Raw genomic sequence first — 16,621 nt, forward strand, 5'->3', positions numbered from 1 at the left:
ATATATATTTGTAAAGGTGTGTTAAGATTACTTAGCAGCCTGCCTAAAACTTAGAGCAAATATTTACATGTTTCTGGGAGCCCGAGGAGGGCCTAAAACCTCACTTCTGGGGTGCTCTTCAAGATCATCTACTGAAATGTAAAGCTGTGAATTCATGGGGATAGGGTACCTCATATAACTGAAAAAGAGGTTAGTCTGGATTGACAGAAAAGTTTCAAAATGCAATTTTGCTACTTTAGCATAGGTATGGCAAGTATGTTGAGTGTTTTCTGGGGTATGTCTTGTGGATCTTACTTTAATGAATGGAGAAAATTCATTTTCAGTGTGTTAATTTTAGGGTACATCTAAAATGCTAGAAGGTTAATCCTCTGTCCCCTTATCCTTTTGCACTAATTTGCCTCAGGGTCTTCTTCCTGTTTTTTGGTTTTTGTTTTTTTCCAACATGCTGGCCCACCTGGAAAGTGATCATAATCATAAGAAACACTGGGGAAAACAGATGAGGCTTCTGACTCCAGAGGTGACCACCTTAGGGACTCTGTCCCTGAGGCCTGCCTGACTCCCTCAGGGGCTGAGGGATCAGTACCTCCAACACACCATTATATGTGGGTGTACCCACATATATAATTATGTGGGTTTCCAAATTCCAGTCCAGGGTAAATTTGGGGCCAGAAGTGGTTGAGTCATTCAAAATTGGTAAATACAAATGAGTATACTGTTGCTGAATTTGTCCCATCCAAGTTGAAAGTGTAGCATTCTGGTAAGTGAAGGGGCTAAAGCAAGGGCCAGGACTTGCATTGAAAAAAACATAGTTAAGCTTCTTTGCAACAGTGAAAATATTCTCCTAAGTGAACCAGAAGCTTTGTGGCAAGTGGCCAACTGAGGGCTTGGTGGCAGAGTATAAAATTCAGTGTAAGAACATGGCTAATTATTTCTTATAGAAGAAGTTGGATTCCATGGGTTCCAAGAGAAGAAGAGCTACCTCCCCTTCCAGTAGTGTCAGCGGAGACTTTGATGATGGGCACCATTCTGTGTCCACGCCAGGCCCAAGCAGGAAAAGGAGGAGACTTTCCAATCTTCCGACTGTAGACCCTGTAAGTAACTCAGATCACAGTTTCTGCTTTCTGCACAATTCCCTACCTTTCCTTTAATGATAAGCAGTTAAGATGCAAGGCCTCTCAGCTTCTTTTTCCTCTGGCTTGATATTCTTAACCTTTCTTTTATGAAAAGTATACACTTAGCCAGAAGTCTTACAGTAATAGTGTAATTTAATATTATGAAATAATAAAGAATATCATTTTTGTCACATTATATAGTCATTCAAGTAAGTGTGTGCTGTCATGTGCCAGGCACTGTTGTGGTGATTGGGAAAGAACTATGTGTAAGACGAGCTAGTTTTTTACATGGAGCTTAGATGCTAGTGTTGGGGAAGCAGAATGTAAACATGAACAAATAAATAATAAAGTATCCTCAGCTAGTGATGAGTGCTAAGAAGAAAAGTTGGGATGATATGGGCTGTTTTGGCCCATACCTTCAGGAAAGATTTCTTTGTGATCAGAAGGCAGCAGCCCTGCAGAGCACTGGGGAAGGGTGTTCCAGGCAGAGGGGCTGGATCAGGAATGGATTTGATGGGTTGTGATTACAGAGAGATGGTCAAGAGGGAGAAGGAAACTGGCAAAGTCTGCCCAGCCAGAGTATATCCTACATACTCTGTGTTAGGAGTTTAGATTTTATTCTCTGATTGGTAAGAAGCCCTCTATTGGATGATTTTTAAACAAGAATGATATGAACTAATTTTGTTTAAAGGAAAAGAAAATCACCAGTAACATATTCTGATGAAAGATTTAATCATTTAAATGATTTTAAATAAGGAGAGGTACTGTCAGCATACTTTAGACTTGGGTTCCCATGTGGGAATTTGGGGATTCATCGTTCTCTTCTGGCATTTTATGTTTTGTTGTTTTTTTTTAAGAACCCCTACACTGACTTTCTGTTCACTTTTCTGGTGATTTTTCTCCTTTTCCTATGTGTAGATTGCCGTGTGCCATGAACTCTACAACACCATCCGAGACTATAAGGATGAGCAGGGCAGGCTCCTCTGTGAGCTCTTCATTAGGGCACCAAAGCGAAGGTGAGTGGGAGGGGTTTGGTCCCGGATCCAAGTTGAAAGTGTTTAATAATTGAGTTTTCCTTTGGAAGGAATGGCTTAGATGATACAGGGGTCTAGATGTTAGTTTCAGTTGTCAAGGTGTAGCGAAGCGCATTTAAAAAAATTTTTGTCTTAATTAAAGAAAAAAATTTTAGTTGTAAAAAAATATACAACATGAAATTTACAGTCTTGATTGTTTTTAAAAAACTTTTAGAAGTAATAGGTGAATTCAGCAAAGTTGCAAGATACAAAACCAACATACACAAAAATCAGTTGCATTTCTGTACCTTAACAGTGAACAATCCAAAAAGGAGATTAAAGAATAAACCTAACCAACGAGGTGACAGACTTTACACTGAAAACTACACACTTCTGTAAGAAATTAAAACACAAAAAAATGGAAAGATATCCCATGTTCTTGGATTGGAAAACTTAATATTGTTAAGATACCAATACTACCCAAAGCAGTCCACAGAGTCAATGCAAAACGTAACAAAATCCCAACAGAATTTTTTTCAGAAACAAAAAAAACCATCCTGAAAAAGAAGAATGAAATTGGAAGACCATATTAGTCAGGGTTCTCCAGAGAATCAGAACCACTAGGATCTATCTATCTACCTACCTATCTAAAATAAATTTGTGTTGTTTTAAGCTATTAATTTTGTGGTAATTTGTTAGAGCAACAATTGGAAACTAATACAATGAGTTAATTAAAGATTTAGATCCATTCATGAACGTTGATGCCACAGTGGGTAGCCAACAAGCTCTAGGTTGATCTGAAGGCAAACCTCTCACTCCAAAGAGCAGAGCCACCAAGGAGCAGTATCATCATCCTGAATGAGGAGAGCTCTGTAAATTAGTCATGCCAAAAAAGAAGAGTTTTTTTTTTTTTTAATGAAATCCCTCTCCAGATTTCAGTTAATCAGTAACAATCTTTTGAAAGTTGTCATTTAATTAGCTTATGTTATTAAAAGCCCATATTTATTGCTTACTACATGCTAGACACAGTACTAAGTGCTTTCCAGGCCTCATCTTGTTTAAACCTGAGCAGTATTGTTATCACAGTTTATAGATGACAACTTGTACAAGTTCTCAGAACTATTGAGGATAACCAGAATTCAGACTCAGGTTTTTCTGATTCTAAAGCCTGTGGTCTTAACCAGTATGTTGTATAGGGAAGCAGCATCATATTGTAGTACACAAGCACCTCATGGAAAAGGACTGCCCCTCTGCTGCCTGCTTTCCACCAGCTGAGGGGCAGAAAATACAGGCCTTTGGTGCTAGAGCACTGTCTTCTAGCCTCCATGACGCAGTACTTTAGGAGCACTGCTGCCTTCCCCCCAGTGCTGTGCCTGCCTGCGTCTCTGCTCCTCCTCTGTGGAATGCATGTTTTCTCAAGAGCTTGTGGGAAGAAGTACTGCTCAGAGCCATGCATTTGTGAATCTCTTTTTGAGACTTTGTTTTGATTAGTATGTTAGGCTGCTTGTACTAGGACATCCAAATTAACAATGGCTGAAACAAGAACAATTGCTTTCTCTCATGTACAACTCCTATTCTGTGAGGTCTTCAGGGCCGAGATACTGTCTGTCTTTTTATTCTGCTGTGCTTGGGGTATCGCCCTTGTCTGCATGGTCTGAGACGGCTCACCACCACAACTACCTTCTGGCCCATAGGAAAAAAGAAACATGTTAGGATGTGACCTGGACGTGGTACATTTCAGCTCTTGCATTGGTCAGAACTTAGCTGCAACGTGGCTAAGAATTTGGCCTTTAGTACCCAGGCAGGAGCTTAGAATGCTGTCATCTTGGGAAGGAGGCAAAATAGGTTTAGGGGTAGCCAGCAGGCTCTGCACATCAGGCAGAGTGTTTCTCACTTTTCTGGTTAAAACTCTTAGTTGTGCTTTGACTATTCTGTGGCCATATTATGGCAGGGTGCCCTCACCTATTGTTGAAAGAGAAAAGCTCTTAAGACATGCACTTCACAATCCTGTGTGTGTGTGTATGTGTGCACAGAGTCTGGAAGAATATTAATAGTGCTTTTAACTCTGGATGAATAGGGACAGTTTTTACTTTTCTATACTTTTCTGTATGTTGATTTAAGTGGGAAAAACCAGTTAGAGCTATTTCATTTTCAAAGTGAGGGGACCTTGTTTTGATCACATTATATAGAGTGGAATGTTGGGATCCTGACCTTTTTTTCTATATGGCAATTCTGAAAATGTTTGTGAGGAACCCCCTAGCAGAGCTTCTGGGAGATAATGTCCTTTCTAGGTATGTGTCCTCATTGCATTGTCAGTTGTCTACAGATAATCCCCCAAGCCTGAGAGGCTGCCGAGGCCCAGCTTTAGCAAGGAGCAGTGGACTATGGCCCATCAGGCCCAGGCGGAGAGAGCCATCTAGGATAGCAAGTTAACAAAGCCCTAATGTTCACTCTGAGAAAGTCCCTTGGTACCACTGACAACATTGATATTAGGCCTGGGTGGGCCTTTGTTGTTACTCACTGAGACCTTTATGTTCTTACACTTTCTTTGAATAGCAGATTGAATACTCCTTTTATCCCCTCGTACTTAATTTTGTAGTTCACTGAAATCGTAAGTAGTTGATAAGGGTTTAAAAACTTAATTTACTCTTCTTCCTTTCCCTTCCTGGAGAATTCAAAGTCATTAGGTGAGGCTGAGCAAGGTAGGAATCTGCAAGGGAGACAAGCGGTGGGGGTATGGGGTAGCGGTTGTGGACAGTAGCCGTGTCACAGGCTGTTACATAGCCTGGAGTTACCTTTCCATAAAGTACAAGGGGTAAAAGAGTAACTTGGTCAGTTGAGAAGCTTGGCAGACCATAATCAAGTGACCAAAATCAACCTCATCTAAGTAGTGGCATGAGTTGAAATTAAGCGCCACCTGATAGAATACAGTGAGATGAATATAGCATCATCAGAATTTATTCCTCAGGAGAAGAGACAACCCCAGATTAAGGGACACTCTACAAAATAACTGGCCTATAATTTTCAAAAGTATTAAGATCATCAAAGTCAAGGAAAGACTAAGGAACTGTTTCAGAATGAAGGAAACTGAGGAAACATAACTGAATGCAGCATGATTCACATTGATCCTTTTTCTATAAAGGACAATTTTGCAACAGGTGGCAAAATATAAATGGGTTCTGAGGATTAGATGATGAGACTGTATCAAAGTGAATTTTCTGATTTTGATGATTGAACTGTGGTCCTTTTTTGTAGGAAAAACACACAGCTCTTCAGCAGCTTACTCTCAAATGGTTCAGAAAAAACATTCTGTGTACTATTCTTGCAATTTTTATGTTAAAGCAAAAAGTTTTAAAAAATTAAATATATCATACATACATGGCTAAAACATGTCAGCCAGTGAGTGTCCCAGGAGAAATTAAAGCCTTAATGACAACATTCTTCATATGTAGTAACTTACCCTCTTACACATCTAGGATGAGTTTTATCTACCCCTGAGGGAGAATTGTGAAAAACAATTGCTTAGATAATTTTGCAGAAGGTTTACTTGTCTCATGGAACTCCATTTGAAAAAAAGCCAGAAGGAATAATAATAAACATCCATGAACCAAAACCCAACTTAAGAAATTATTGTAACTACCTTTAAAGTGTCCCCTCCTCTCCAAAAGATAACCACTATCCTTAATTTTCTGTGTATCATTCCCATGCCTTTTTTGTTTTGTCATGTTTGTTCATGTCTTATGCCCTTTTATCTTTGGTAAGCTCCTTGTGCCAAGGGCCTCATCTTTCTCTTTTGTCACTTTAGTACTTGATGTTAGAGCAGCATATATACTGGGCACTTGATAGCACTTGGTAGAGCAAGTTCTGTGGTCACTACCTGAAGAAAGATAATCCATTTCGTAAGTTTATAAAGAGCTTTGGAACATACCTGTTTTCAGCCATTATTGAACCCCATGAAAGGTAAGTCATTTTCATTTACAGGAGATACCATTGACATGGTTTTAGTGTTGGTGCCTTAAATCTTAAATATTTTGCATATAAAAGACTATCACAGATGTTAATTTAGGTTTCTATATCACCAATATGTATTTTGAAAAGGGCGTGCATATTCGTCTTGCTTTTGTTATTCCTTCTCAGTTCCAATAATGAGAGTACATCTAGTATGTTCTGTCACTTGGCGTGTTGGACATTACCACAGAGTTTTGAGACATAACTTTTTATGGGCTTTTGATTAATAAATCTTTTTAAAAAACATTAAATTATTGACAGAAATCAACCAGACTATTATGAAGTGGTTTCTCAGCCCATTGACTTGATGAAAATCCAACAGAAACTAAAAATGGAAGAGTATGATGATGTTAATCTGCTGACTGCTGACTTCCAGTTGCTTTTTAACAATGCAAAGGCCTATTATAAGGTAAGAAAGCATCAAATTTGGAAGATATCCAATTTGGTAATTGTGTGGCTTTTTAATATTTATCAGGCTGGTAGATAAGTAGTGGTTTTTCATTCGGTAGTTTGAGTTTGCATTTCTCTTGTTAGTAAAGAAAACTGAAGATTAATATGATTATGACCCATTCTTGTTTCTTCTGTGTCTGCTCAAATCTTTTGCCCGTTTCTTGGGTTGTTTGTCATTTTCATATTTACTTTCAGAAATTTTTTTGTTCTAGATACTAATCCTTTTTTTGGTTATGTGTGTTGCAAATATCTTCTCCCACTGTTTGGCTATTTTTTCACTCTTTGTGGTGTCTTTTTTTTTTTAATATTTATATATTTATTTTGGCTGCACCAGGTCTTAGTTGCGGCATGTTTGGTTGCAGCATGCAGGATCTTTAGTTGTGGCATGCGGACTTCTTAGTTGCGGCATGCATGTGGGATCTAGTTCCCCGACCAAGGATCAAACCCGGGCCCCCTGCATTGGGAGCGTGGAGTCCCACCCACTGGACCACCAGGGAAGTCCCTGTGGTGTCTTTTGATGAACAGAAGGTTTTTTATTTTAATATAGTTAGATTTATTAGTCTTTAACTTTGTGGTTTATCCTTCTTTGTATCTTGTTTCAGAAAACTCTCCTGCCCAAAGATTATAAAGATATTCTCTTATTTTCTTCTGAAAGTTTAATAGTCTTGTCTTTCGTGTATAAGCCTTTAGTGCAGCTGGGATTGATTGTTGTGTCTTCTCTGAGGTAGCGATCTATTTTTTTTCCACAGGTATAAGCAGCACCTTGAAATGGCCATCCGCTTCACATTTGTCTGTGGTGGTAATGCTGGCGTTGATTCCATGTGCTCATGGGTCTCTTTGTGGCCCTTTATTCTGTTCCTTTTGTTCTGGCCAGTTTATCTAAAACTGAGCTATTCTATTTCTACCTTAATTTCTGTGGCTTTATAATTCTTTATCTGGCAAAGAAACTGTTTTGATTATTTTTATACATTTTAATATTAGTGTGTTAAGTCAACAAGGACCAAAAAGATTGTTTGAATTTGTATTGGAATTGCATGGGCTGTGTAGATTGTATTTTGGAGAATTGACATAATTGTGATGTTGATTATTCCAGTCTGTGAATTTGGTACGTCTTCATTTGTCTTTTTAGCATAGCTTTAAATGTTTTTTCATCAAGATTCTGCAAAAATGTTAGATTTATTCTTAATGCTGTGTGTATATATTTTTTCTTTAATTAAGATATAATTCACACACTCTTTTAAAGTGTAGAGTTTGGGGCTTCCCTGGTGGCGCAGTGGTTAAGAATCTGCCTACCAATGCAGGGGACACGGGTTCGAGCCCTGGCCTGGGAAGATCCCACATGCCACAGAGCAACTAAGCCCATGTGCCACAACTACTGAGCCTGTGCTCTAGAGCCCGCGAGCCACACTACTGAGCCTATGTGCCACAACTACTAAAGCCCGTGCACCTAGAGCCCATGCTTCACAAGAGAAGCCACCGCAATGAGAAGCCTACACACCACAGCGAAGAGTAGCCCCTGCTCGCTGCAACTAGAGAAAGCCTGCGTGCAGCAATGAAGACCCAATGCAGCCAAATAAATAAATTGGTATCTTAAATGCCCTTCTAAATAATGCAAAACCTTAGAATAATGTAACTCTGATCTTTTTATTTATGCTATTGATGTTTTGTATTTTATTTCTATTGTGATAAATTTTTAATCCCATAAAATAATGTTACTGTTTTATATAGTCACTTTTTTTATTTACAAATATATTACTGTCTTTATTCTTCATTCTTATATTGCTATTGAGAAATATCTGTCAGTATAACTGTATTTCCTTTGAAGGTTACCTGTCTTTTCTTTCTAGCTATCTTTAGTATTTTCTTTATGTCTTTTATATTCTGCAGTTGCACTGTGATATGTCTAGATACGAATATCTTATTATTATAGAATTTGGGAGTTGTAGATCTTTCTAAATCTTTGGGTTGGTATTTTTCATCAGTTCTGGAAAGTTTTCAGCCATTGTGTCTTTGTATATTGCCCTTTCCCCATTCTCTCTTCTTGTAGAACTGTGACTGGATGTTATATTAGAACTCTCTTAGGTTTCCATTTCTCTTAACTTTTTGTAGTCCCCTTTTTTGTGTCACTATTGCTTTTTAGGTCATATTTTTAGTTCTTATGTTTTTCTTTTTTTTTAATGTATATATATTTTTAATTAATTTATTTATATTTGGCTGCATTGGATCTTCATTGCAGTACACGGGCTTCTCATTGCAGTGGCTTCTCTTGTTGCAGAGCACGGGCTGTAGGCACACGGGCTTCAGTAGTTGTGGTGCACGGGCTTCAGTAGTTGTGGCTCACGGGGTCTAGAGCACAGGCTCAGTAGTTGTGGCGCACGGGCTTAGTTGCTCAGCAGCATGTGGGATCTTCCTGGACCAGGGCTCAAACCTGTGTCCCCTCCATTGGCAGGCGGATTCTTAACCACTGTGCCACGAGGGAAGCCCCCAGTTCTTATATTTTTCTTTGAAATCTGCTCTTAAACCAATCTATTGAGTTCTTACATTTTAATGTTTATATTTTTCTTATTTTCGAAGTAGTTTCTATTTTGGGGATTGCTTATGTCTTCAGTCCTATTCTTTAAACGTTTTCAACATATTTTTTATTCTGTAGCAGATAATTCAATATCTGAATTATTTGCATGTGTTTTTGCTGTCATTTCTGCTAGCTTTCTCTTGTGACTCTTTTCTTATTTTTTCCCTTTGATATTTGGCTGCACTGGGTCTTTGTTGCTGTGCATGGGCTTTCTCTGGTTGTGGCAAGCGGGGGCTACTCTTCGTTGCGGTGCGTGGGCTTCTCATTGCGGTGGCTTCTCATTGTGGAGCATGGGCTCTGGGCGCGCAGGCTTCAGTAGCTGCAGCACGTGGGCTCTGTAGTCGTGGTGCGTAGGCTCTAGAGTGCAGGCTCAGTAGTTGTGGTGGGTGGGCTTGTTGCTCCTCGGCATGTGGGATCTTCCCAGACCAGGGATCGAACCCATGTCCCCTGCATTAGCAGACAGATTCTCTACCACTGCACCACCAGGGAAGTCCTCTTGTGATTCTTATTCTTGTGTGTTTCATGAATTTTGACTATGAACTTATATTTCTTGGAACTTTATCTATAGGGAGACTTAGGCTTAGATTGAAGTTGGGTTCATCTAGAGAAGATTTGTTGCTTATCCCAGGCACCTGGCCTCTCTTCGTTAGGGCTAGCTTATGGTGAAGAGTTCTCAGAGGAGATTCCTCTCATGCCTCTCTTCTCTCCAAAGTGCCATGGGTTTAGCTGGGTGGAGGTTGAGGTCGGTAGTCTTCCTTTTCCCTGGCAGCAGAGAAACTGAATTGTTTTGAATTCCCAGTTACACTGCATCCATGGCCTTTGGATTCCCAGCTTTGGGCAGACCCTGGCCTTTATCTCTTGTCCTTGCAGCCTCAAGGAGGCTTGAAAACTAAAGGTTAGGTTATCTTGTCTTATAGGTGCCTTCAGGTGAAGGCAGTGTTCTTGTTCATCCGGGTTCCTGCTTTTACTCTATTCTTGCTTTTATGAACATTGCTTACTCCTTATTGGCAGCACACGGATACATTTTTAAAGCTTTACTCTTTGTTTAACATTGCATCCAGCATTATTCTTTTTCTTTTTTAAAAATATTTATTTATTTATTTGGCTGTACCGGGTCTTAGTTGTGGCGTGGGGGGTCTTTGTTGTAGCACAAGGGATCTTTAACTGTGGCATGTGGGATCTAGTTCTCTGACCAGGGATCAAACCCGGGCCCCCTGCATTAGGAGCACAGAGTCTTAGCCACTGGACCACCAGGGAAGTCCCCCAGCATTGTTCTTACTGGAAAGTTTCAGTTAGTTTATCCCCACCATACTTCAGGAAAAGAAAATATTCAAATAAGGTGTTAAATAGTTTAAAAATAGAAGTGATAATCAGGACAATCATTAGCTTCTGTCCTTTAGTCTTGTATCCCTTAAGCTGGGTCTTATCCTTTAAATTGCCTTTCTTAGTGTATTAGTAATAATTAGCCTTTATTTAGCAAATCATTTGTTTTTTTCTTCAAGTCTTTCTGTAATGAGATAGGGCATAAATAAATAAAATAATTTCATTCCAGAATGCCTTTAAAACATACACTTAGTTCTTCAGAAGAGGAATTGAGGCCCATGTATCTTTTACTCGTAAGAATTTTTAAATTTGTAATAGAGTTTTCAAAGTTATGTCTTAGAATACCAATCTGCTGGAACAGGATGCTTTAAAAGTAGTAACTGATTTACAATAAAATACTAAAGTGATATTTTTTTCTCTTCTCCTTGCTAATGTACAGCCAGATTCTCCTGAATATAAAGCTGCTTGCAAACTCTGGGATTTGTACCTTCGAACAAGAAATGAGTTTGTTCAGAAAGGAGAAGCAGATGATGAAGATGATGATGAAGATGGGCAAGACAATCAAGGCACAGTGACTGAAGGAGTAAGTGTGCCACTGGAATAGGTGATAGATAGGCTACTGGGAGGTGGATGAGGCCCCTGCCTGTGATTTCTCTTGGCCACTGTGGGCAGGTGGGCTTTCTGTGCAGTTGTGTTGGTGAGTGGGAGGGTAAAGGAACACGCAGCCAGCGAGCCCCATTCCAGTTACAAGGGATTCTAGGACATCCTGCACTACATGTAACATGCATGGTTGCTTTCATGAATTGCTCTTACATTAATGCATATTTCCTGCTCAGTTTTAAAGAGAATCTTCATATTATCAAGGACTGGTCCAGTATTGCTATATTGAGATATTTTGTAAGGGTAGGCAGTGTTGTGATTGAAAGTTGGAAAGTTGATGAAGTCACTTTAGTTAGGAATATTTTTGTGGGTTAGGCTGGTTCCTAGAACATGCCAGGTGTGTTCCTGCCTCTGGAATTTTGCAGTTGCTCTTACTTCTGCTTCCTTTGACTCTGCCTGTGACTATGTCTTCTGCATTATTCTAACATCACTTAAAATAACGTAAACTGGGAGAAGGGGCTTCCCTGGTGGCGCAGTGGTTGAGAGTCCACCTGCCGATGCAGGGGACGTGGGTTCGTGCCCTGGTCCGGGAGGATCCCACGTGCCGCGGAGCGGCTGGGCCCGTGAGCCATGGCCGCTGAGCCTGCGTGTCCGGAGCCTGTGCTCCGCAACGGGAGAGGCCACAACAGTGAGAGGCCCCCGTACCACAAAAAAAAAAAAAAAAAAAAAACTGAGAGAAGACTTTCCTAACCACTCTGTCAAATTGTTTGCTCTGTGCTCCTCCTTTCCCATCATCACATCACTCTGTTCTGTGATCTATAGTTTTTATCACTATATGTGAAATAACGTATTTAGAATTAGTTTATGTGTTTACTTTCTGTCTTCCTCAAGTAAAATGATAGCTCCACAAAAGATATCACCTTGTTTACCTATTCTGGCATCTAGACTCTGCCCGACATGTAGGTACTGAAAAATACTTGCTGAATGAACACACATGTTTAAAAAGAGGAAAAAGAACAGTAAAAGGAATTGCATCTCTCTTCTGCAACTAAATAGTAAGACACCCAAAGAATAAGTTATGTGAATGCATTCATACTCCCTGCTCCCTTTGTCATCTGCAACATTTTTCCAAAGTAGCTGGTTGGGTTGGGAGAAGAGGAATCTTGGCTGCAGGACATAACTCACCTCTTTGAAGCTTACTCTGTAGTGTCATGTTTTAACTAGTAAGTAAATGACTTAAACACGAATATTTTCGTCTGCTTTCATCAGTGTTATCTTGGTTCTTCTCTAAGCTTAGGTGGTTGGTGAGTCTCAGCTAATCACATATCTTATATGTTAAATATTTATTGCGTGTCTGTTTGCCAGGTGTTGTGCTGGTAGGCTCAAGAGATGTCAGTACCCTCTCTCTGGGCTTAATGTTGGACTTTAAAATTGAGACTTTACTAAATAAGACTTCTGTTGGATTAGGACAAAAATACTAGTGCTTTTATGATTTAAACCAGAATTAACCATTAATCTTTACTTTATATGCCCAAAACATGGTTTGGACTTAAAATACTATTTAATATAAACCTTGACTGAGACATCCCATTTCTGACTGTAGAACAGGGGTCCATGGCCTGTTAGGAACCAGGCTGCACAACAGGAGGTGAGCGGCAGGCGAGCGAGCGACGCTTCCATCTGCCGCTCCCCATTGCTCTCGTTACCACCTGAACCATCCTCTGCATTGCTCGCATTACCACCTGACCACCCACCCTCCCCATCCGTGGAAAAATTTTCTTCCACGAAACCAGTCCCTGGGGCCAAAAAGCTTGGGGACTGCTGCTCTAGAAACTGGCTTCAGACTTAGACCCTCCCTGTCCACCTACTCTTTGGGACATATCTTTTCCCATATTCAAACAGTGACTAAGGTAGGAGTAAGCCAGCCAGTGTGGAGAGCAGAAGTGATTGCATCAATTGGCTTAATCTCCATTCAATTTTGATATAACTTGAATTCGGTTGTTAGATCTGGCAGAGCACCCCATAGTTAAAAGTATGTAGTTCCAGAAGTATTTAGTTGTTCCACCAGAATACCAAGATTTCAGTAGACGTGAACAGCAGATACAGAAATGGGCAGGTATCATGGGGCACGTTTTCTCCATCTCAGTTACTCAGACCCTTGAAAGGTATGCATTTCCATCATTTCACACATATGGCACTTTAACTTCACTGTTGCAGTGTTTGCTGTGAATAGAGTTCAGTAAAAGGACCTGATTCAAAGGATTTAGTTACTGAAATAATATGAGTGGCCTCATTAGTTTCAAATATGCTGTTCTGGGAGTGTAACCCCTCATGACCAGCATCAGAGAATTTCTGTGGTATTCTTGAAAATTGTACTTAAAATAAGTATTGTTTAGAAGTTGCTCTTTTGAATTAGCTGTAAAATTTTAGAAGCTGTTTAATATCAGCATTTATTTTTGGATTTCTCTCACCAAGGTACATATTTCTTCCCTCTCTCATTCCTTACAACCGCCTCTCCCCAGTCTTCTCCAAGTTACTTGAAGGAGATCCTGGAGCAGCTTCTTGAAGCCATAGTTGTAGCCACAAATCCATCAGGACGTCTCATTAGCGAACTTTTTCAGAAACTGCCTTCTAAAGTGGTAAGTGATGCAGTTGAAGACAGGTGGATTAAAGTGTTTTTTGTTTTTGTTTTTTAAGTACTTCAGAAATTCTGTTAGTTCTTAGTAAATAAGGTAAGGCTAATGCAAGGCATTGGAGATAGCCAACAGATCCTCCTCATGGCCTCAGCAGTAAGCACATAGGATATGTTCTGTCATTTTACTTCAGCAAAAGGTTGTGGATTTTTTTTTAAATTGTGTTTTTGTTTTTTTGATTGGTAATTCATTTTGTTTTTTGTTTCTGTGATCGTAAAATATACAATAACATAAGATTTACCTTTTAACCATTTTAAGTGTACAGTTCAGTGGCATTAAGTACATTCATATTGTTGTGCAATTATCACTACCATCCATCTCCAGAACTTTTTCATTTTCCTACCCATTAAACAATAACTCTCCACTTTTCCCTCCTGCCAGTCCCTGGAAACCACAGTTCTGCTTCTATGAATTTGACTACTCTAAGTACCTCATTTAAGAGGAATCATACAGTATTTGTTCTTTTGTGTCTGGCTTATTTCACTTAGTGTAGTTTATCCACGTTGTAGTATGTATCAGGATTTCCTTCCTCTTTAAGACTGAATCCATTGTATGTATATACCACATATTACTACTTTTTGTTTATCCATTCATTTGTTGGTGGACATTTGGGTTGTTTCTAAGATTAGTAATTCTTAAATGATCAAATAGGGGAGGGGGGAGAAAAAGATAAAATAAGCAGCTAAACTAAACCTTTTATTTATAAAAGAGAAGCCACATTCTCTACTCAGGAGACAGAATGAGAGGAAGATAAATGAGTTCTTCCTCTCTTAGTTCTCTTTGATCGTCTGGTGATAAAGAAGAGAGAGAGACCTAATAAGTACTCTTCTACCCCAAAGAGGAAGAGGGTTTCTAGACCAATGAAACCCTTTAAAAGTGTTAGAACCCCTTGTGGCTTCACATCCAAGAAGCAATTAGCATAGCTAAAGTTCCACTTTAGCCTTTGGAACTACAAAAATTTCTGTGGCCTCTGCATTCTTATATTTCTAGATAAAGATATACTTTTAGAAGTACTCTACTGTAATGCTTAACTCCATTGTGACCATTCTCTTTTTTTTATCTAACTCTTAAGGACAAGGACTGACATATTTTCGTTTGTGTCCCTGCCACGTAATTGGAACCCAGCATGTCAGAGGTTTGCTAGAAGTGCTTGTTGACTGCTGGGTAGCATGCAACTTTACCCATCAGTCATCAACAAGACTAGTTATTTACAATGTGACTAGTTGTAGGACAATTACAACATTAGAAATAAAGCATATCTGACCACTGCTGTCCTAAGCATGGATCTGATTAGAAAAATATAATGATTATATTGGTTATACATTTAAAATTTCAAGGAAAGAAAAAACCAGTAAGATAGTTCTTCAAAAATGAAACATAGAATTATCATATGATACAGCAATTCTACTTTGGATATATACCAAAAGAGTGTAAGCAAGGTCTCAAAGAGGTATTTGTACAACCATGTTCATAGCAGTATTATTCACAATAGCTGAAACATGGAAGCAACCCAGGTGTTCCTCTACATGTGAATGAATAAATAAAATGTATATACAGACAATGGAGTATTATTCAGCCTTTAAGAAGAATGAAATTCTGACCCATGCTGCAGTAAGAATGAACCCTGAACACATTATGCTAAGTGAAATAAGCCTGTCACAAAAGAACAAATATTGTATGATTCCTGTTTCAAGGAGGTACTTAGAGTAGCCAAATTCATAGAGAGAAAAAGTAAAATTGTGGTTTCCAGGGGATGACAGGAGGGGAAGGTGGATAGCTGTTGTTTAATGGGTATGGAGTTTCAGTTTGGGAAGGTGAAAAGTTCTGGAGATGGATGATGGTGATGGTTGCACAATAATGTGAATGTATTTAAAGCCACTGAACTGTATACTTAAAAAGTTTAAATGGTAAATTTTATGTATTTTTTTACCACAATAAAGAAATAAGAAAAGAGTACAGTCTTTACTCAGGATTTATTCTTACTCTGCATGATACAGTCAGTAGTGATCAAGCCATCAAGGGTGAGTTGGGTGACTAAAACATTACTACCCAGTTCCCCCATTCTGGGAGGGTTTTCAGGGACACCATGCAGCAGGAATTGATATGGGAAAGCAGATTCCCATTGGTCCCTTGGGGTGTGACAGTTTGAAAGACAACAAGGACTGAGACCTGGAAGGTCTTTCCTTTCCTTTCCTTTCCTTTATAAATCTTTCCTGAGTCAGACTGGCTAAGTGGGAGAGGTAGATTGGGAATACCTGGGCCAACAACTTGGTTTATGCTGTACCCTAGCCTGGGCGTCTCTGCCATAATTTGTCCTCTGAATTGTTTCTCAGAAGTAGAATTGTTGAAGAGAAGGGGCAGGCAAGGGGTTTGATCTAAGGAAGAAAAGGAGTAGGGTTAAGAAAATAGAGAGGGGTAAGCTGAGGGATCAGATGAAATGAGATCATCCCTTTAGCCCAGTAATTGAGTGAACGCTGTGGTCTCTCGTTGTTGTTGTTTTTGTTTTTTTGGGCTCCAAGGATTTGAACAGGTAGGAAGAGCCTGGAGAGCACAGTCTGACTTTCCTCGATACTTGTCCCCCACTGAAGAGACCAACTTTTGATTTTTGGTTGACTTCAATTATTTTCTCCAAGGAATAAAACCTGTAGGAAAGACTCAGGGCAGTGAATGAACTCCAGGCTTTGTGAAACCCTTCGAGTATATTCTTCTAACATGTTTAACTCTTTTTCTTTTGTTGAGCTAATATTTGATAAGAAATCAGAAATTGTTTATAATTTTGCTTTGACTCTTTAATGTATTTTCATTGAAAATGTGTTTTATTTTGACTGAGATAAGGAGAAGCATTAAGGT

General features: G+C 39.3%; 1 protein-coding gene across 19 annotated transcripts in view; it reads left to right on the plus strand.

The window, feature by feature from the left end:
* PBRM1 (polybromo 1) overlaps positions 1–16,621 on the plus strand; it is a 104,196-nt gene that overhangs the window by 3,885 nt on the left and 83,690 nt on the right. For 16 of the 19 annotated variants that reach the window (XM_030867377.2, XM_060308934.1, XM_060308941.1 and 13 more), the window contains 5 exons: positions 939–1,091; positions 2,031–2,128; positions 6,395–6,542; positions 10,918–11,061; positions 13,601–13,717. In XM_030867377.2, the coding sequence (XP_030723237.2) occupies positions 954–1,091; positions 2,031–2,128; positions 6,395–6,542; positions 10,918–11,061; positions 13,601–13,717 (645 nt within the window). In that variant the 5' untranslated portion in view covers positions 939–953. The remainder of the gene's footprint in view (positions 1–938; positions 1,092–2,030; positions 2,129–6,394; positions 6,543–10,917; positions 11,062–13,600; positions 13,718–16,621) is intronic. The other 3 variants (XM_060308935.1, XM_060308938.1, XM_060308951.1) reach the window with 1 other exon arrangement.

Source organism: Globicephala melas, chromosome 11 (genome assembly GCF_963455315.2).
Source record: "Globicephala melas chromosome 11, mGloMel1.2, whole genome shotgun sequence".
NCBI lineage: Eukaryota > Metazoa > Chordata > Mammalia > Artiodactyla > Delphinidae > Globicephala > Globicephala melas.